Below are 22,975 nucleotides of genomic sequence, written 5' to 3'. Positions count from 1 at the left end.
AATATGTAAATTTCTGTTCAACAAATCCAAAATAAAATGCACTAAAAAACTGATATGTAGACAAAAGTTTATTTACACCATACAACATTTTAAATATTTTATACACAGTTGCAGCAGAGAAAGCTACTCAGAGCTTTCTAGAGAAAACTGCAATAATAAAGATGTGAAATATATTATTCATATAAAAGTGAGATTATTACTTTATTGCATTTAAAGCAATGAAGAATGTAGCTCAACAAACATTCATTTAATGACAAAAACTTTGCTTTTATATTATAAAGTAAAAAGTGTAGTAATGGCCAAACAGACTGTTATAAACTTTAAAAACTGCATAAATATATACATTGTGCTTCATGGTGAAGTTTTTTGAAAACTAAACCATATGAAGCGGTTACAACATGAATCGTTGCTTGAGGTTTATCTATAAAGATTACCTTACAAATCCATTCCACGGGTACTTACAACACAGGATGGTCAGAACTGTACACCTGGTCCTCTCTCCACTAGCCTCACTAGTGAGAAGTTCCCATATGCAAACACCACTGACATTTGGCACATGAAGGTCCTGACATAGGATAGTCACACTGTCCAGATAGAAATGTCAGGCTTCCCAAGTCTTAAGTGTCAGTGCAATAAATTGTTTTATGTCCACCTCAGTCCATTTTGACTTCGTTAAACTTCTGTTTGAAAGTCACCCTCCTGCACATCCAGAGGCAAATTCAGACACTTCTCCCACTCTGCTGGCCTCAGTTCCAAAGCGTCCTTTGCCTCTGTATCTAAGACATTGATTGTGGTGTAGTGTTGGTATTCACTGGGGTTTTTGAAAGTGTCCCATGGATTCTTGTTTGGTGCTGGGTTTTCCTGTTGAGAAGAGAGGAGAAGAGAGTCATCTATTTGATGACAAGGATTTCCACTTGTTGAAGTTCCCAGGAAGAAAGCATGCATGTGACCTTAATCCAGTTTATATGATTCAGAGATGATTTGAAATTGTAGCCAGCTGCAAGAAATGGTTTTGATTTTAGTTTTCTTTCATTGAAAAAACTGATGAACACCTTCTTTATGTTATTCTAAAAACTTCCACCAATCAAAGGAATTGAATAATATATGGAAGGCAAAGTAGATGATGTTGTGTTTTAGGTGTCTTGTCAGGATAGCTATGTACTGAGGAAGGAAGAAGCTTTTGTGTTAAGATTAAATGTAAAAAATCTGGGGCACCTGGGTGGCTCAATTGGTTAAACATCCAACATTTGATTTTGGTTCAGGTCATGATCTCACGGTTCACGGGATCAGGCCCCATATAGGGCTCGGTGCTGTCAGCATGGAGCCTGCTAGGGATTCTCTCTCTCCCTCAAAATAAGTAAACATTTAGACGTAGAAAATTTAAGTATTTTGGCTGAATCTTTGGTGAGATAAACAAGATTTGAAGATACGTAATGGGGCATATTATGTAATACTAAAAATAGTCCCAAAGTGGTCATATTTCATAAAACTGAATTTCATTAACTTTGCTTAGTCACATGCAGACCCAAATTCAAGAAATTATCCTGCTTAGAGTATTAAAATGCTATTGTGTCCTTTGTGTGATCTATTTTTTTCCCTGCTGAAAATTCCCCACAACTTTCTATATATTTGGGTAGCACACTAATTTAGCAAAAATCATTCTTCCCTTCAAAGAGCACAGATTTTTGGAAAATATATTCCACCGATATAAGGGGTTTTAAATAATGTCCACAGGCCAATCTTCATTATGTTTCATAGTATACACCCTCTTACTACCTAAGATTTAAGATCTGCTTAATTAGGATACCACTCAGACCTTCCATGTTGTAGGGGCTCAATAAATATGAGTACACATTATTCAACGTTTCTATAGCCTGATATTTTGCTAAGATTTACCAGTGAACTTGATCTATTTTACATAGTGTTATTTTAAGATTTCTGTAAAATGAGGGAATTTGAATGTGGTAGACTAAGCTGAATAACATCAAAGAACAAGAAGGAAATCAGGACTGAATTCTCTTTAGACCAGATTAAACTACAACACTTAAGCAGCTATAATTGTTGAATGTGTCCTTTATTCTTCCCCTCTCTACCCTAAATTTTAGCCTTCACTGACTGTAATTAATTAGCAGGGGGAATATAAAACAGGTACTGGAATGATTATCTGGGTTCTCCTGACTATACTGAAAATCATTCTCAAGTATAAACAAAAGAGAAAACCTATAGAAATATTTATCATAACTAGAAATTAAATGAAAGCCTTCAATACAGTAGATGTTTTTAATGCTTATTAGCCTTAATCATGAGGACATACAAGAAAATAGCTAGTAGTTAAGACATGATAGTTTTTAACCTTTAAGCTACATGGAGCGGATTAATTCTGATTTAGTCTACTATCCCAAAGTATTATGAACTATATAGTCTTGTAACTCTTCCCTTCCCTCTTTGCTTGCTCCCCTCAACTAATATTTATCAGCTGCTCTGTGCTGGGCATAATACTAGGCACTAGGGAGAATAAAGATGGAAAACCAACATGGTTCACTAGGAAGCATATGATGTAAAGCCTGATACATGCAGATCCAAATTCCAGTTGCTCCATTTCATATGAATGTAACTCTGAGTAATTTACTTGGTTTCCATGAACTTCAACATAAAGACATGTGTGATTGGAGGTTGGGTGGCTGAACAAGCAATGCATACTGAGAAGTAAAAATCCAGAGAACATGCAGATAGGACAACTCTGAGAACAGCTGATTTTAGTTGGAATGAAAAAGACTAGAGTAACTAGGCAGAGGTGAACTGAAAGCCAGATCACAAGGGACAATGTATGCCAGGGCACTCAATTTGGAATTTATTTTGTAGGCAATGGGGAATGGTTGAACATTTCAGGGCATTACAGTGACCTGAATCATCAATCACTGATTGAAAGGTTCACTGATGTGAATTCTGCTGAATCAAGCCACAGAGAGGATTTATCCTTCTTAGACAAAGGCTGTGTCTTAAAGGAGCTTTCTGGGAATCCTTAGCTTGACAAAGTTCTATTAGTTCAGTCCTAAAAAAAATTCAAGGTATGTAAACTATTCGCTCATTTGCTTTGGAAACAGGGATTTCATTATGTTTGAAACAGATGTGCTTTTCAATTTATATTCTGAAGACAAGGACCATGGATCCATGAACTAAAATGGCCAGTTTAAAACTCTGTCACAATGTCTAGATTCTAATTTCACAGTATTATTGCCGGTATATGACTGACTGAATTTCTGAGGGGTTCTGTTAGTGGGTAATAATAAGGTTGGCTTTCTTATTCATCTCCTCTGGCCTCCCATGGTATTCCCAGTTGTGCTGTGGTTCTCGCCATTGTTCACAAAAGTGTGGACACCCTTTAGGTCTGAGGCCCATGCTGCTTTAGTGGTAAAGAACTACTGTATCCAGCAGTAGAACTCACCCAAACAGAGCACCACACACAAAAAAACCAAAAAGTGAAGAAAGCTTAAAGGGACCTACAGGACATCAAGTGAAACAACAATTCAACGTGCTGCAAGCAAAAATCCCAGCCAAGAATACAAAAGTAGTAAGAATAATGACTACAACAATTAATTATGGAACACACACACAAATGTGATATGGAACAACAAAAACGTCAAATGTTGGGGTGGGCGGTTAAAATGTAGAGTTTTAGAATGTGTGCAAACTTAACTTGCTATTAATGTAGACTGGTATGTATATATATATATATACAGGTTGATATATGTAAGCCTCAGGGTAACAACAAAGCTAAAATCTGTAGTAGATACATAAAACTAAAGATAAGCATCAAACCACAAGAGAGCGAGAAGACAAAAGGAACTGAGAAGAACTATAAAAACAGGCAGAAAACAAGTTACAAAATGGCAATTAAGCACATACCTATTTATAACAACTTTAAATGTAAATATACTAAACTCTTCCATCAAAAGACATAATAGCTGAATGGATAAAAAAAAACAAGACATGTTTACGCTGCCTATAAGAGACTTACCTCGGTTGTAAGGACACACAGACTAAAAGTGAAGGGATGAAAAAGGATGTTTCATGCAAATGGAAACCATGAGAAAGCTGTGGCAGCTGTACTTAAGTCAGACAAAATAAACTTTAAAACAAAGACTAATAAAAGATTATGGGCATTACATAATGATAAAGGGGTCAATCAAAAAGAAGATATAAATCTGTATGTAGGCACCCAACCTAGAAGCACATAAATAAAACATATATTGTAACAGACTTACAGGGAGAAATTGATAATGATACAATTATACCAGGGGACTATAATACCTCACGTATATCAATGATAGATCATGCAGACAGAAAGTCAAACATCAGCCTTAAATGACCCACTAAACCAGATGGATTTAATAGATACATGCAGAATACACATTCTCCTCAAGTCCTCATGGAACATTCTCCAGGATAGGTTATATGTTAGGCCACAAAACAAGTCTCAATAAATTTAAGAAGACTGAAATCATCTATTTAAAACACAATTGTATGAAACAGAAAATCAATCACAAAATAACATCAAAGAAATGAAATACCTTGAGGCAAAAATGAAAATAAAACATAATAAATCTATGTGATCTGTAAATGCAGTTCTAAGACGGAAGTTCACAGGGACACAAGCCTACCTCAAGAAACAAGAAATATCTCAAACATTCTAACTTTACACCCTGAGGAATTAGAAAAAGGAGAACAAAGCCCAAAGTTAGCAGAACGAAGGAAATAAAGATCAGAGTGTAAATAAATGAAATAGAGACTAAAATGACAATAGTAAAACCAACGAAACAAAGAGCTGGTTCTAAGAAAAAAAGAGAAAGGGTTCAAATAAATGAAACAGAAATGAAAGGGAGATGTTATAAATAATACCAAACAAGGATGATAAGTGATTAGTATGAACAATTATATGCCAAATTGGACATAACAAATGTAACAGAATGGGACAACCTAAAATAAATGAATAAATTCCTAGAAACAGACAATTTTCCAAGACTGAATCATGAAGAACCAGAAAATGAATCGACTGATTACTAGCAAGGAGACTGAATCAGTAATCAAAATCCTCCCAACAAACAAAAGTCCAGGACCAGATGGCTTTACTGGTAAATTCTATCAAGTAATCAAAGAAGATTTAATATCAATCCTTCTCAAACTCTTCCAAAAGTTGAAAAAGAAGGAGCACTTCCAAACTCATGAGGCCAGTATTACCCTGATACCAAAACCAGAAAAGGATGCCACATATAAGGAAATTACAGGCTATTATCCTTGATGAACACAGATGTAAAAATCCTCAATAAATATTAGCAATCTGAATTTTAAGCAATACATTAAAAAAATCATATACCATGATCAAATGTGATTTATTCCAAAGACACAGAGATGGTTCAACGTCTGCAAATCAAAGAATGTGATTTTAATGAAGAATATTAACAAAATGAAGGATAAAAATCACATAATCACTTCAATAGATGCAGAAACATCTGACAAAATTCATCATTTCATGATAAAAACTCTTAACTACGTGGCTATAGAGTGAATGTGTCCTAACATAATAAATGCTATATATGTCAAGCCCACAGCTAACATTAAACTCAGTGGTGAGAAGCTAAAAACTTCTCTAAGATCAAGAACAAGACAAAGATGGCCACTCTTGCCACTTTTATTCAATATAATACTGGAAGTTCTAGCTGAAGCAATTAAGCAAGAAAAGGAAATTAACAACATCCAAATTGGAAACAAAATAAGTAAAAGTGTCCCTATTAGCAAGTGACATAATTTTATGTGTAAAAAACCCTAAAGAGACACCTGAGTGGCTCAGTCAGTTAAGCGTCCGACTTCAGCTCAGGTCACGATGTCACAGTTTTTGAGTTTGAGCCCTGCATCAGGCTCACCACTGCACTCAGCACGGAGCACACTTGGGATCCTCTGTCCCCCTCTCTCTCTGCTCCTCCTCCACTAGTGCTCTCTTCCCGCCAAAACAAAAAAAATACATTAAAAACAAATCAAAAACCCTAAAGACTCCACCAAAAAACTGTCAAAACCAATGAATTCAGTAAAGTGGCAGGATACAAAATATATAAAAATCCTTTGTGTTCTAATACACTAACAACAAACTGTTAGAGAAGTCAAGAAAACAATTCCATTTACAACTCTATCAAAAAGAATAAAGTATCTAAGAATAAACAGAAGTAAGAAGTAAAAGACTTATACAGTGAAAACTATAAAAAATTGATGAGAGATAATGTAGAAGACAAAAATAAATGGAAAGATATGCCATGCTCATAGACTGGAAGAATTAATATTGTTCAAATGTCATATTACCCAAAGCAATCTATAGATTTGATATAATCCCTAACAAAATAGTAATGGCATTTTTCACAGAAACAGAACAATTCTAAAATTTATACAGAACTACAAAGATCCCAAATAGCTAAAGCAATCTGGAATAAAAAGAACAAAGCTGGAGACATCATGCTCCCTGATTTCAAACTATATCACAAAGCTATAGTAATCAAAATAGTATAGTATCGGCCTAAAAACAGACGCGTAGATTAATAGAACAGAATAAACAGCTCTGAATAAACCCATGCATATATGTTCAAATAATTTACAACAAAAGAGGCAAGAATGTACAGTGGGGAAAAGGACAGTCTCTTCATGAAATGGTGTTGAAAGAACTGGACAGTGACCTGTGAAACAATTAAAGTGGACTAATATCTTCCACCATATACAAAAATGAACTCTAGGTGCATTAAAAACTTGGAAAATAAGATTAAAAAATATAAAATTCCTAGAAGAAAACACAGGCAGAAAGCTCTTTGGCACAGGTCTTGGCAACATTTTTTTGGATCCGACTCTAAAGGCAATGGTAAGAAAAGGAAAAACTAAACAAATGGGACTACATCGAACTAAAAAGGTTCTGCACAGCAAAAGAAACCATCAACTGAATAAAAATGTAACTGAATGGGAGAAGATATTTGCAAATCATATATGCGATGAGGTATTAACATCCAAAATATATACAGGACTCATACACTCAACAACAAAAACAATGCAATTAAAAAATGGGCATAGATTCTGAATACATGTTTTTCCAAAGAAGACACAGATGGCTAATAGGCGAGATGCTCAACATCACTAATCACCAGGGAAATGCAAACCAAAACACAATGAGGTATCTCATGCCTGTGAGAATGGCTATTATCGAAAAGACAAGAAATAAAAAATGTTGGCAGAAATGTGGAGAAAAAGGAACGCTTGTGCACTGTTGGTGGAAATGTCAACTGGGGTAGCCACTGTGGAAAACAGTATGGAGGTTCCTAAACTAAAAACAGAACCATCATATGATCCAGCAATTACACTTCTGGGTATTTATCTGGAGAAAATGAAAATACTGATCTGAAAAGACATTTTGTACCCTTATATTCACTGCATCATTATTTACATAGCCAAGATAATGGAAAACATCACAAGTGTACAACTGATGGGCAAATGGATAAAGAAAATGTGCCATACACACACCATATATATACATACACACATGCACACAATGAAATACTACTCATACAGAATGAAATTTTGCCTTTTGTGACAACAGGTCATTATGCTTATGCAATAAGTCAGACAGACAATGACAAACACCATATAATTTCGCTTATATGTGCAATATAACAACAAAACAAATGAAGAAACAAAACTCATAAGTGTAAAGAACAGATTGATTTCCAGTGGGGAGGGGGTTTGGGAGAAGGTTGAAATGGAAAAAGGAGGTCAAAAGGTACAGACTTCTAAGATAAATAAGTCATGGAGATGTAATAACAATATCGTATATTATATACCTGGATACACTGACAGGAGGAAACTAGGTTAACTGGGTGATCATTTTGCATGTCTACAAAATAGCAAACCATTATGTTGTATGCCTGAAACTAATGCTGTTATTCTACCACAATAAAAAAAAATTATAAACTCAGTATAAGCCAACATACATGAAGCTTCCAAAGATGCTAATTTTGTCTTAGGCTGTATACACGGAAATGGAATGTTAGCTGAATATGAGAATTCGTGGCCAGCTGGACCACAGCAGGGCCACCTGAGCATTTCCCATAGTTCATGGGTCCAGGATCAGACTAGTCACTTCTGGACAAGTCCCTCCCTTCCTCCATCTACCCATTTCTCTTTTCCTCCTTCCCTTTCTTTTTCCTTACCCTCCTTCTAATAATCTACCAATTCTGGGGACAAGGGAAAGAGAGTATATTTATTCTGTATTCTAAAAAAGTAAGAATTTGGAGAAGTTCCTTGGGGGAAAGAGATCTTGCTGGTGAAGAGTTTGTGAGACACACTCAAAGTAAGAGCATTCTTTTAACACTGCCTTTTCTTTGTCATGTGATTTAGACGTCCTGCCTGGAAGCAGGGAAATGCACGAAATGGTCTTTTGGGTTCCCTTTGATTCCCCAAATTCTACATAATTACCATCATTTGCAGTGTTAGGCAGGTGTTATGAGTTAGTAGCCAGAAAAAAGGAAAAGACTTTGAGATTTTTGTTTTGAAAATGTCTTTCTCTACCCAATTATGCCAGTTTTTCATTAGCAATGTGCCACATGAATTATGACTGAATTAAGTATAATGAACTCACTCACATGTTCATTATTAATCAAAACTGAATAAGGAACTCTTTTTTTTCCTGTTCTCAGATATTTAGGACAATAGTCAAGCAGCAATGACAACTCTATCCTTCCCACTCCTAACCTTCCAAATTATAAATATTTATAAATCTTTTCTAGAAAAGGCGTGCTGCTGCTGAGATGTAGTGTAATTAGTAGGCTATTTTGGTTGTCAGGAAACGGAGATACAGATATTTGTGCCATTAATGATTTAATACCCAGACCATACAACTAGGGGAAATTACAATCATATTATAGCAGTCAGCCAGCTGTAGCTATTGCATAAGGCTTTCAGATTTGTAAACATAACCCTCTCCTTTTTTAAAAAAAGACAAATGACGTTTCTTCAATTTATTTCAATGTTAGCTTTCAATGTTCCAGAATGAGTAGCTAATGTGTTTAGTTCTAATCTCAATGGTGCAATTCTCATTTGCCTGGCAAACTAAAAACTGACGGCCCAATATTAGGAGGAGTAGATAAGAAAGAACGACTCATTACATATAAGTGTCTTCTATATGCCCAGCGTTGTATTGATGATAACAAATGATGTGTGATTCTTGCTGTATGGAGGAAAATAGGTTGATGTATACGTGAATTATTTACAGACCAATTAAGAGTTAAGGTCTATTGTATTTCTTATAATCTTCATTTAACAAACACAGATGGAACTATCAGAAGAAACATTCAATAAATCAAGAGCAGCTATGTACTGATAAATTACCATGATCAGCATTGTACCAGTACTGAGAGGAATACAAGAAAAACAAAGGTATGTAAATTCTTGTTCTCATAAGCTGATGTTACTAATCAGGAAGCTAGGACTTAGACTCATAACACACATATACAAGACTCACTAGAGTTAGAAAGTGATCAAATACCATATCTTTTACAGTGATGTACATATACCATATATATGTTGGGAGGAGGGGGAGGGCTGCAAAGGTGTAAGGCAGAGCAAAAGCACTATTTTTGAAGTGAAGAACAATGGAGTCAGATGGCAGCCCCAGCCCTCTTAGAGCTGAGTTTCAGCTTCTTAACCTCTCAAGTGCCCTACCTGCTCTGGAAAGTGTTATGAGAACCAAAGAAGGCATTAATTATTGTTTTCTAAGTTCAATGTTCAAAACTTGAGCTGGGTAATTTTGTCAAGATCAGATAGTTCTTGGGGGAGCTTTCACTGGTATACTGATTTCTAGACTCCTCATTCAGTGCTCTCAGAAATAATTACATAGCCTTCTCTGGAGCTATATCTGTGCCATGTACATGGCAACCGCAAAATATGATGTGATGAATTTCTTTTTTTTTTTTTAATGTTTTTTTTAAAATTTATTTCTAGGAGAGAGAGCGAGCGAGACAGCGTGAGCAGGGGAGGGTCAGAGAGAGGGAGTCACAGACTGAAACAGGCTCCAGGCTCTGAGCTGGCAGTCAGCACAGAGCCCGACGCGGGGCTCGAACCCACACACCGCGAGATCATGACCTAAGCGAAAGTCGGACACTTAACCGACTAAGCCACCCAGGCGCCCCTATGAATTTCTAATACTTAGACTGCAGTAGTGTGAATTAATGAGAAAAAAATGGTCCAATCAACAACCAAAGTCTCCAATGTTGATGTATTTCTCAAAACTCTTGTCACTTGTTCAACAAGTGAATCTCCTGGAGACAAACCCTAATACTTTGTTTCAGGTAACAGAGTGTATATTCATGCACACACACATACATTTTATGACCTTAAAATGCCAGACATTCAAATGAAAATGGAAAAGCTATTTGAGTATATGAATCAACTGACTTTTAGTGATCAAAAAAGGGCCAGGTGAACCTAACACATTTTTGATATATAATTCCAGTTAAAGCTTATGAATGAAAATGTTTAAAATAGGAATAAAAATGCTTAAAGAGTCTATCATTCCTAATTTGTTTCTTAGTACTTCCAGAATACGTTTTGTAGCATTATTTTTTTTCCTCTGGATGCCAGTCTTGGGTTCACAAGACAGTGAAAAGCTCCTGGAGGGCAAAGGTAATAGCTGACGTGATACATCAATGTGGGGCCAGGCATTGATGAGGTAAAGCATACTCACCATACTGCTTGTATTTGGTATGTCCCGAAATCTGTCCAAAGTTTGAAATTTCTGATTCAGCTCCTGAAACAGTTCCATATGTCTCTTCCTTGTATGCATGACCTTCTGTAAAAGAGAACAGAGTCGTTCCCATTTCTAATTTGATTTATACCTTTTAAAAAGAGCTTTAATATTTTCACTTTAACTAATAAGGAAAATCAAGTTTGGCAGGAACCAAGAAGTCCCTAAAGACACCAAAAATGCAAATGAGTTGCAGCCAATCCTTGTTTCCTAGTCAGCACTTCTTAAACATGAAGAATTGGCTTTATTTCCACTTACAAGATTACCAAAAAATAGTTTTCTCTTGTGGGTGCATTAAAAATGTAGCAGTCATTCCTGTGTAAGATTTTCATCACTCAAAGTTAAAGCTGTTTTACAAAAATTGTAATAACATAAAAAAATGTTTAAAAATTTGGACTTGTAAAGCACCCAAGTCTCTCAATGTTTCTCATGGGAAATATTACTTTTTTTAATGTTTTATTTCCATAAACACTAAAATCCTAGCCGGCTGTACTAAAGGGGGAGCAAGCTCCCAGGCACTGCCTTTTAAGGCTGACTCAAAGCACTAAAGTGTCTGAAATATATGTGAGACCTAAAATCTTACACTTTCCTTGAATAATGATTGAGCTTTGCAGAAAGAAAATCTGACCCATAGGTTTCATATATTTGTTTACAAGATGGAACGGAATCTTAATGAAAGGACTCATAGCATAAATTGTGTAGTAGATGAACTACTCAAATCACTGATACAAATATCTTAATACTCTTTATCCCTGGTTACGTCCTTGTCTCCCAACTTCATCATAACTCAACAGATAGAGTTCTAAATAAAAATGACCTCAGGGTAAGTATCATGGGCTGAATCCATTCTATTACAGAGCAATTTATAGAGAGGATAATAAATCCTCTGTATTTACAAGTATTATTTTAAAGGAGAAAGTACCTTCTTCAATTCTGATTTTAAAAGTTAAAAATCAATATTTCAGTGATTTTCCAAGATTGTGACTCCATGTTTGTATAAGATTTTATAGCATTGTAAAGCATGTGCTCATGTGGGTTTTGGAGGTGTATTGTATTCATGCTTAAGGTAGGATTCAAACATACCAATTGCTTAAACCATTGCTTAAGCTATGATTTATTTTAATTACCAAATATTTTCAAAAGGAAAGGAAATATATCTTTAGGGGAAGATCTATAAAGAATGGTTTTCTTCTAAAAAGACACTTGTAGAGAACACTATCTCCTTGGGGGGAAAAAAAGCAAAAGAGAAATGCAAATTAAATCTTTATCATACTTTAAAAAGCCTTATTCTCTGTTATACCAAATTTAATTCCCTATATTTAATGACTCTGTGTTAGGCAATACTTTGTTTAGCTAATTTCTTCTATTTTCATTAGCCTACTTTTATGAGAGAATTCTGACATTTTAAGTCTTGCTCTAACTGAATTATTTTCATGGTTGCTCCTCTTAGTTCTAGGAGTTGGCTGTTAACGAATCAGGTGGTTGAGGATGAGAACATGGCAACATTACTCATGATGAGGACATGAAACATAGCAAGCAATTACAGAGTGATTAACTTCCCATCAGTTTTGGGGAGAGTACAGGAAACAGATTTGCAGGATTTACAGAGAAACACCAGGCAAACATAATTTGACTAGCAATGGCTGATGGAGATTTATGAGAGGGAGGATTTGCATAAGCAACTCAGTGGAGGGATTTTGAGGACCACATAAACTGGCAAACATAACAAAATACATTCTATCCCCAGGGACTCAAATATTCCCTTGCAGTACCAGGGCCTAAGACACTGATTAAAATACTACTTGTGTCACAGGGAGTACCTTTAAAATAAAACTATAGTCATCAGAATATTAACTGTGGCTCTAACTTACAAATAGCGTTTCTCATAATAATGAATCTTATTACCATGTAGCTATTTTCTGCTAGGGTGCAGTAGTACTAAAGTCACGCTACTGACATTTCTCTAAAGACACTTCATTCTGTCAGTTAATACATATTCATGAACACCATATATCGTGTTAGCTGCTTAAGTAACAATGCTGTGCAAAATCTGTTACAGTTTCTCCCCTCTTATAGCTTGAGGTATGTAATGGAGGACATAGGCAATAATCACATAAGAAATCAAATACATGTTATTTTAGAACTGAGATAAGTAAAACAATTGTGGGGCTATGAGAGTAAGTGCTAGGGGAACTCGCTAAAATAAATGCAAAGGGAGCAGATTCCCAAGTTTTTGTATACTCTTTTTTAACTTGAAAATTCTCAAATCAGTTATTCTTGCATCTTGTTTGTTCTCTCTTCCATTTTCTGAAATTCAGAGAATTTCTAGTATAATTTTTAATCTTAAGCCCTTTCCTCAGTGAGATCATTCTTTTCCCAAGACAAGAAACACATTTTCTTGTAAGACAGTTGATGTTATTGGCACAGCTTCCTCATTTTAAGGTGGGCCTATGATGTGCAGTCTCCATTTACCTTTTCTCGTATGAGAGGACCCTGACTTTGCACTGGGGAGTGAAACTTTATTATGGCTGTGCCTCCTGTCTGCTGGTTAGAAGGTCAGTTTATCCATATCCTTCCAACAAAGCTCTCTTTTGTTTGTTAGTCAGAGTCACTCTCTGTCTCTTGCAACCAAATAGTTCTATTGGGTAAAGCATGTTTAATGAAGCAAAGTGTTAAATATATCCCATGGCAATTAGGATATGTTAATTGATTGGAGCTTTTATCATCCTATTCTGACTGAATAGGCCACAGCTGATTCTGAACTGAGTGGACTTTATTTTAAGGAGCTACGTTGCTAGAACATACACAGAAATATATATGGTGGACGCAAGTTTTACAGAACCAAGAAACATTTTGCAATGTTCTACACAGGTTCATGAAAGCAACCCTGAAAAATAAAGCTCAAGGACCTTGCAAAGAAGATGGAAAGAAATTAAAAATTTGGATACTGAATTTCGGGACCCTTCCTATCTACAAACATTAATTGCAAATACATCCTCATGCCAGATAGTCACTCTAATTTGAAACTGTCACCTTGGCACAGCCAGAAATCACCATAGCAGTGATGGCCTGGTGGCTCTGACAGAAGCACCACACAGGAGCTGCCCATCAAGAGCACACATATCTGTCATGGGCTCATGATTCCTTTTTGTTCACTGACTTAAGTACACCCTTCAGCTTTTTTAGTGGGGAAGCGTCCACTGACATGAAGGCCAGCATCACAGTGAGTACTGGAGAGTTTCCAACCCAGCAATGTTTGGGGATAAAAACATGCTGTGGTTTTAGTTTTCATGAATAATATGGGTTTCCCCTTATTTATTTATTGGACTGAATAATTATCTGTAGCACCCATGCCTTTTGATGGTCTTAACCACATAATTTGAAGTTTTTGTGCTTATAAATAAATCCCACTGGTCCTAAAAAAAAAACTTTAATGGCTACTCACCTTAAGGTTCTATCTGTTCACTTTTTTTTTCTTTTGGTGGCCAAAACACATCTTGTGTTCCAAAGAAATCGATTCCTATGAAAACTCAGTTTTCTAAAACTTTGTGAAGATAACACTATACCTCATGTAGATTTTCTTTTTAAATAAACAAATATGTTCTCATTGACACTATACATAAAATTCAGGTTGCTTTAGTTATAATACCTGTCAAATAACAGAGACATCTTTTGCAATAAAGAGAAATGCTTGGTAATGCTCCCTTGTACTCAGGTTATTATGACATTTTTTTGAAGCTGTGTGTGACCGCTGTCATGAGAGGATCAGCAACCTAACTGCAGAAAAGTATCTCCCGAAATAGCATATTTCATAAAACTCTTATCTCTTTAAAAATTTTTTTAATGTTTATTTTTGCGAGAGAGGGGGAGAGAGAGAGAGAGAGAGAGAGAGAGAGAGAGCATGAGTGGGGGAGGGGCAGAGAGAGAGGGAGACACAGAATCGGAAATAGTCTCCAGGCTCAGAGCTGTCAGCACAGAGCCGGACTCCAGCTAGAACGAACAGCCTGCGAGGTCATGACCTGAGCCGAAGTCGGACACTTAACTGAGCCACTCAGGTACCCCAAAACTCTTATCTTTTATTTTACGTCTTGGTAACTCAAGGATGACTGCCTTAATTGTTTATATATAGGAAAAAGTGATAGGTTGTAAAGTGATGAATTTCAGATACTTGAGAAAAAATCCGGGTGTGAACAAACGTGTATGTTTTGAACCTCTACCCTTTCTCAGGCCCTCTTCTAGGATAAATACTTGGGACATGTCAGACCTCACAGCTCTGGGTCTGGACAAACTTGAATTTAGATCTCAGTCCCATCACTTTCAAACTGTGTGGTCTGAGGCACAGAATGTCATGTCCTTGGAGCTCCAGTTTCAGTAGTCAGAATAAGCTTATTGGGTTGTTTTGAAGATTTAAAACGGGATATAAATCATGGATTACTGGAGGACACAGGTAAGAGCCACTTAAGAAATGGTAGCCATTATTATCTTTCTCAATCTTCACAATAACTCAGGGAGGTAATAGTCATTATCTCCCTTTGTTGAATAAGAGACCGAAGCCCAGGAGGCTAAGTAAAGCTCCCAAGCTCACATCAGTGGTGAGACAGCTGGAATGCATTTTGAATCCAAAGTCAATTCTCTCAGCATGCTGTTTAGAAACACTTGCATATTCAGGAAGCACCCTCCTTTAGCTTATTCAGGTTTGTGATGATGCCCTATTCAGATGGAAAAGCGGGTGAAACAAACACTGGTGGGTCGATGCTTTCTGCAGTAAGTCCATAAACTGGATATCGATCACCCTGCAACTATCCCATAAAGTACTGCAATTATCTTTTGAAGGTCTGATCTCCATATTGTGTCTCCAAGCACCTTGTAGACACTTACCTTTGTATCCCTGACACCTAGCACAGTGTTTGATATTTAGTAGGTGCTCAAGAAATGTCCACAGGATAAATGAAATTACTGTGATGGCATAGGTATACAGGCCAGGGAAGGTGCTTGCAACATAGATGGGTATCATAAATCTTGCCTTCTCTCCTTCTAGTTTAGAGGTCTCCCTGCTGAAGAGGAGACTTCTTTTATTGGCCGCAGACAGGAACCCTGCCTCCTCATTCTGACGCTATTGTGATCTCTTATTTTCCTAACAAGGGGCTTAAAAAGGGGCTTGCAGGTGGGTTTTAAACAACCTGCTTGGAAGTTTTCTAAATTCAGAAGTGTGAATTACAGAGTTGGGATTTAAGTCTAAACTACAGATAAGATAGGCATTTCTATATGCAGATTTTTAGAAACAAGAGAGATTGTTAGAAAAAGTTGGAGAATCTTCCAACTATAAACTTTAGAGTAAGGGGCCTGGAAATCATATGCCATAGAATTAAGACACTACTTTGCTTAAGTTACCTTTTCTAGCCATAGGAATATAGACACCAATACTGTCATAGTTCATATTTACTAGTATACACCTATGGTCATTTTTCTTTTCTTTTCTTTTCTTTTTTTTTTTGCATTGCATAGGAGTCCTCAATCCAGAGTGGGCTGTTGAATACCAGTCTGAAGTAAATGAAAACTAATGTTAAGGAAGCAACACACACTGCAGGAATTAATTTTGATTCTTGAAGCTGTGTTGTGAATAGAGAATGATTTATGTACCTTTCTCTGGCTAGAGCCCCTGAGTATCCCTAAGACAGAACCTGGAGCCCCATGGACTGCTTGACATTACTAGCATCTAGTTATGTTTCATGCATGCTTCTATTTGAATATATATATATCCGGGACTTAAATTAGACAAGGGAACTAAAAAAGAACTGAGTAAGGTCTACATTATTTTTTATTTTGTCACTGTCACTCAAGGATATACTTGGCTTCAGATATTTGCAGCAGTTTAATTTAGTATTATAGAAAAGATGGATGTAGCATAGGACTTGGTGCTCAAACATTTCCTCTCAAAGTGTGCTTGATTGCCTAACAGAGTACTTATTGCAGGGGATCAGGGACAAAACAGAAAGGGGCCTATTATGAGTAAGACATTTCTTTGAAATTGCATGCTTTATATTTAGAATATAATATAAATTTTATCTTCTGTGCCATAGCTTAGTTGTGTTCTTAACAATATAAATTAATATAAAATCTTTCACCTTATGTTCCCCAAAATCTAAAAAGTCAGGTCGCCACAAAGATGGGCCATAATTGTCCTGGACTGATGCTTTCTTGTGCTCTCTGCTCACCATCACTTCTCCCCAGTTTGAGAAGCATGGGTTTGCTGGATGTGTGAGGTTCATTAGGAACTTCAAAGGAACATTCTAAAGTCTTTTTAAGAGGCTACGTGGTTCCATGGAAGAATGTGCCAAGGTTGATCCCCATGTTTTCAGAAGGGGAGATAAAAATAAATACCTCTCTATCCATTTTATATGTAACACGGAATGGATAATATTGCCTATTGCAGTTTGAGATATTTCTAACTGCATTCCTAATCATTCCTTCATATTTGCTCTCAACCTAAGACAGACAATTTAAACTACCTGCCTGATATTTCTGATTTAACATCATATTAGGCACCTTAATCCCCAAGGTATTAAAATGCAACTTGGCTTAACTAGACGTCTGCTTGCTTTTCCTAGATCTGTCAGTGCTACTATTGGAAACGCAGGGTCCTCTTTTTTCTGCTCCCCTATTTTCAGTTAAGGACCAAATTCTACAGTTCTAGACTCTGCCATGCACTTCATTCCTTTCTTTTCCTACCACCTCATTTTTCTTGCCTGGACTAGACACTTCATAATTTGTATTTCAACTTCTTCATTCACCTACATCAATCTCTCCTTCCTATTACTGCCATAGTCATCTTTCTATATCTCAGATCAGGGCAAGTCATTCCTCACTAAAAAACAAACAGAACACAATAGAACAGAAAACTTTAGCAGCTTCTGTTATAAATTAGATAAAAAACTCTTCCCTTGGAGTGCAGGCTCTTTACTATATGGTTTCTAAATTACTTCTTCTTCTTACCTATAGCTCTCATGTTTCGGTGAATTTTAATTTGCCTCTGGTGTCTTGAGCATTCCACACTTTAGCCTTTAGCCAACCCCCATCCATACCTCTTCCTCCTCCTGGAATTTCTACCTGCCATTCATCTTCTTGAGTTGTGTATCATGTAAATATCTTTGAAGTCCAGTATGGCTGTCTTTGAGGTGCTGCCTCCATAGTCCATTTTCTATAGTGGTCTCTGCTCCAAATCAGATATAGTGTTTGATAACTTTTTTTAAAGCAACCTAGACTAATTTCAATTTTAAATCATTCTTCCCATAGTAATTTATTGAATGCCTATGACTGTGAAAATGAATAAAGGAATCTTTTCAAAATGGAGTGAGGATTCCAGGAAGGGCGAGCTCTCATGCCCCAGGACTCATCACAGTCTGCATACCCAGCATGCAGACTTAAGCAACCTTAATTTTTAAGGTTGACATTACATGGTGTCAGAAGTGGAATATGGAGAAGATGAACCCCTGAGGAAATAACAACCCCAGACAGGGTGTATGGTACCCACTGCAGCCTCTTGCACCATCTCTGAGTCACCTTTCTCCTTTTGGCTTGGTAAGCCTCTTGTCAGAGTCAAGCCTCCTTTTGGTTGAGCTCTCTGATTTTATTCTCGAAGGCATCAGACTTTTAGTGTCTGCTCATTTGTTTGCTGAACCTCTGGGATCACAGTCCTCTAAATTCTTTCCAGAGGGTCCTCCTTCTGGGACCCTGGCCAGTTTTGTGTTCAAAACTATGGCTGTTCCTCATGTACATTCTTTTTTTTTTTTTTTTTTTTTAATTTTTTTTTAATGTTTTTATTTATTTTTAGGAGAGAGAGAGACAGCGTGAGCAGGGGAGGGTCAGAGAGAGAGGGAGTCACAGGCTGAAACAGGCTCCAGGCTCTGAGCTGGCAGTCAGCACAGAGCCCGACGCGGGGCTCGAACCCACGAACTGCGAGATCATGACCTAAGCGAAAGTCGGACGCTTAACCGACTAAGCCACCCAGGCGCCCCCGTCATGTACATTCTTAACCAAATAGAACAACTTCACCCTGGACCATTTAGAACTTCTGTGACCACTATGGAGAACTGTTGACCTCACCAAACTTGTTTTTCCAGAACAAAATTAGAAGATGACAGCTCTAAAATTAAACAGACTAAATAGGATGCCTATTTTAATTGGTGTCTGCAGTTTTCCAAATGTATCCAAGACTCTAAAATCAGGTCTTTGCAAAATAACGTTTCTAAATTAGCCAAGAAAAACAAACAATTCAAAGTAGAGATAAGGGCTTCTGAGGTCACCTTTTCCTTTCTCTGTCCTCCTGTCCTCTGTCTAGTACCAGCTTCCTCTTTCCTTCCTGCACCACTGCCACATCCTCAATACCCTGGTACTTCCTTGTCTACCAAACTATGGGCCATAATTAAAGAATTTACTAAACCCAGGGAGAATACTTAAAACTGTTTATAAGTGGACTACCTTCTGAGATTACTGAATTAAAAAGAAAACCCTTAAAGCATCTTCTAAGGCCTCTTTTTGCATTTATCTATGTGTTTATGAATGTCTATGTATGTATATTATAGACACGGTATTTTTCTCCTTCTGGATGGTAGTGCCAAAACTATTTTATAAAAGAAGTCCTATTTAATTGGCTTGCAAATGAAGCATTTGTACATTAAGTTCTCAGAAATAGACACTAACCCCAATGTTTTTCAGGCTCACATGATTTGTGAAAATATTGGGTACAAAAGCTAGTTTAAGGCTGTTGGCTCAATTAAAATGTGTGTCTTTGGAGTTCTCAGCATTAAATATAAAACTTTTGTTCAATCTAGGTTTACTAAAAGTGCAGTAAGTTCATGTTATTTCTTTTACAAAATTTGTGAGCATGAAAATAGCTTAGGCTGATGGCTAGTCATCTAATGTCTCAAGTTTTTTTGGATAATCTAAACATAATCATTAAGAACAAGTAAATTAGAATAAATGTAAGTAGGATAAATATTTTTAGGTAAACGTTTTAGTTTCCCCAATATATTTTGGTCACCTAAAACTTTAAAGTTTTCCTAAGTGAAAATAAATGATAGATATTCATTGAATATTGCCATCTTTTCTAAATATGATAGAAAATGGAAACATTACTGAACATAGGTTTATCTGATTCTGGTTTCTTTTTACAGAGAGACGAAAGATATTTGGGTCTATAAATGAATGTGCTTTTACCATATTGAAAAAATTGTACTATGAAGGAGCATATGTTTCTAGAAATTATGAGATGTATTCATGAAATTACCAACCTACTTGCTACTGTAAAAGTTCATAATTACTTGCTTAGTTTTCACAAAAAAATAAGGTTTCTAAGAGTTAAGAATTCTAATTAAGGTTTCTAAATGTTAACAATTCTAGTTAACATGTGATTAAAGCTACTAGAAACAATAAGGAAAGTATATATATTTCTGTGTATAAGGAAAGTAGGGTATGTGTTTTGGTTAGAAAGGTATGAGAAAAAAAAGTATGAAGTGTGGAGATACATTTTTGTTGAGGGAAATAGAAGGGACAGACTAAGGTGGACATAGAAAGTGGCAGAAGGTCTGTAAAAATGAAATCTTGGGAAAAATTTTTATTTATGATCAAGCTGGATAAAATTTATTATAAGGATTTTAAAAACAAGCTTTAATATTAATAGTGTATTTATGTAAAATTAAACACTAATTTTTCTTTTACCTGATAAAAGGACAAATTTTTCTTGGAATATTGGGCTGCTTTTGATAACAGATTGTAAATAAGGGTTCCTTTATCTTTTAAAGTAATCTGGCTTAAAAAAAAAAGGATTCTGTTTTGTTAAAATAATCTTGTGTATTTGCTGTCCTCATCAAGTCTTTGAGTATGTAAGTTTTTACTCAGAACTATGTGACTTTCTGTATTTGCCTTTTAACATCTTCCATTATTACCATGGTTAAATGGATAACTAAGTATTGTTTCATAGTGACCTATGATCCTATTTAACCAAGTGTTTTAAAACCTTTTGATATTTTTGACAAACTTCCCCAAATCCAATTCTAAATAGCCTTTTTGACCTTGTACTAACTTTGAGTTTTCTAAGAGGTCCCTAACACACATCTCAATAGACTTGTTCTTTTGCCTTATAAAAAGAGAGAGGTTAAACCCATTAGGCTTATTTGGTATATTAAATTACATGAGAAACATTTTAAAATAAGTGATGATAAACCATCTTAGGTCATGTGATGCAGGTGAATGTGATTAATGTTAGTATTACAGAAATTATATGAAATTCCTGGAAATCTGATATCTTGGTATAATGTTATCAGTTATTATCTTAAAATGTTATACAGAAAACCAAATTTTCTTGTCAACTCCATTATAATGAACTTGTATCAGATCTTTAATAATGGGCAGTTTAAGGCTTTTACCATTTTCGGGGAGTTACAGTTTTACTCTAATGCTTTTTTATAAGAGTGAACCTACAGAAGTGACTTGTCTTCAAAGAGATTCATGGAAAGGGCTCAGAAAAAGTGCAGGTTTCTGATAACTTTGAGATTACAAAATTGAACTGGGTAAAAGTTTCTAGAACTAATGAAACACTGGATTCAAGCGAAACAAGAATAACTTGGAAAAGGATGAACTAAGAAGGATTATAATTTTATGACTTCTATTTTTGACACATTGCTGGTCCTTTACTGTTTTGCTTTCAACATTAAAAGAAAACCTTCTTCTCTTTAAAACTATCTATCAAAGACAGCAGTTTGGTAAAACATACCTTTGTAAACAAAGGTGAAATATCTGTTTTCCTCCCTACCTGATCCCTTCAGAATTTGGATCATATGGCAATGCAGCTAGCTATTTGCATAAATTCAATGAGAATCTGTTCCTCTTGTAATAGCAATTGGAAATATGGGCTATTTTACCAAGGCTCTCATTGTATTATTTCGAGAGAGATGTGCAAAGTCTCAGATTTGACAGGACAGCTTTTAAGAAACTAAGGCTGACTTTATGGAGCCAGTAAAGCTCCTCAGAAAAGTCGCCCTGGCACCTTGCTTACAAGGTCCTAGCAGAGCAGTCTTAAAAAGAGCTTATATGGTCAACCACTATTCTTGCTACACTTGTGGAAACAGGCCAAATGTAATGCAAACTAATTAGTTTTGCTATGATTATCTTTGGTAAAAAACATCAGTAAGTATAGAAAGAAAAATTATGTTTGCACTTCTGTCTATATTAGATTCTAATCCTGTTAATAAACTATACTAGATCCTAAATTCTCCTGGTTTTTGCAAATACATGGCTGTGACTCTGTAAACTAACATTTACAATTTTTTCCCATGCTTCTGATTCGGAATGAATAAGAACAAAGACTGCCCTTGAGCCTCCTTGAAAGGAACTATCCCAGGTCCTCCTCACTAGCCAATGATAGCCAGACTTCAGGGGCTTGATAATGGGATATACATCCACAGTTAAAGATGGCTGCACCTGACCTCTGGTCCTGTACAAACCCTGGACATCTACAAGAGAAGCAGCTGACCTCAAGGCAGACTGCTTCCACTTAAGACACTGGATCAAGACTTCATACTTTAAACATAAAAGTCTTTCTTTACCCCTTGTTTCCTTTATGCTGGCATTGGCCTGGTAAAATAAAACCATCACCTGTATCTCCCAGGCCATTACTAAGGGGAATAAACTCTGAAATTTAGAACAAATTTTTTTAAAGGCCAAGATCTTGGCCAAAAGGGATAAAGTGAAAATAAACATAGGAAACCTCCTTCTAATGGAGTTGGAAGTCCTGAGTGAGGAGCTCTTTCACATACTACCACAGTCATAACTTGTGTATTTCAGCAGAAGGAAGATTTCCCCTGGGCCCAGCAACAGCAAGCTGTCCTTTCCTACAGCCAGTGAGAAGGTGCCAGTCCTGGGAACTCTCTCATTTTCCTCTAGTGAACTTTTGTTCAAAATAGTGCCTCCCAACTTCTTCTCCTCTCCAGGCTTGCATGTCCTGAATTCCAATTCCCAAATAAACTCATGTGCTGCTTGATAACCTTTGTTATTTACTTTTTTAAGTTTGACACTATATACCAGATCTCTGCTTGGAGCTGGGAATGCAAATCCAGTCAGGGGTTTGGTCACAGAACAAAGGAATATCAC

At 36.2% G+C, this 22,975-nt stretch overlaps 1 protein-coding gene across 1 annotated transcript in view; it reads right to left on the bottom strand.

The window, feature by feature from the left end:
• Nucleotides 1-236: 236 nt before the first annotated feature.
• Nucleotides 237-22,975, bottom strand: part of ADGRB3 (adhesion G protein-coupled receptor B3) — a 439,933-nt gene continuing 417,194 nt past the window's right edge. The window contains exons 29-30 of the mRNA XM_039245799.1: nucleotides 10,769-10,873; nucleotides 237-861 (exon numbers count right to left, since the gene is read on the bottom strand). Of these exons, the coding sequence (XP_039101730.1) occupies nucleotides 673-861; nucleotides 10,769-10,873 (294 nt within the window). The 3' untranslated portion in view covers nucleotides 237-672. The remainder of the gene's footprint in view (nucleotides 862-10,768; nucleotides 10,874-22,975) is intronic.

The sequence above is a fragment of the Hyaena hyaena genome, unplaced genomic scaffold, assembly GCF_003009895.1.
Source record: "Hyaena hyaena isolate Hyena2069 unplaced genomic scaffold, ASM300989v1 scaffold_271, whole genome shotgun sequence".
Classification (NCBI taxonomy): Eukaryota; Metazoa; Chordata; class Mammalia; order Carnivora; family Hyaenidae; genus Hyaena; species Hyaena hyaena.
The sequence above is the reverse complement of the archived record's forward strand: the minus strand, read 5'-3'. Positions and strand labels throughout refer to the sequence as shown.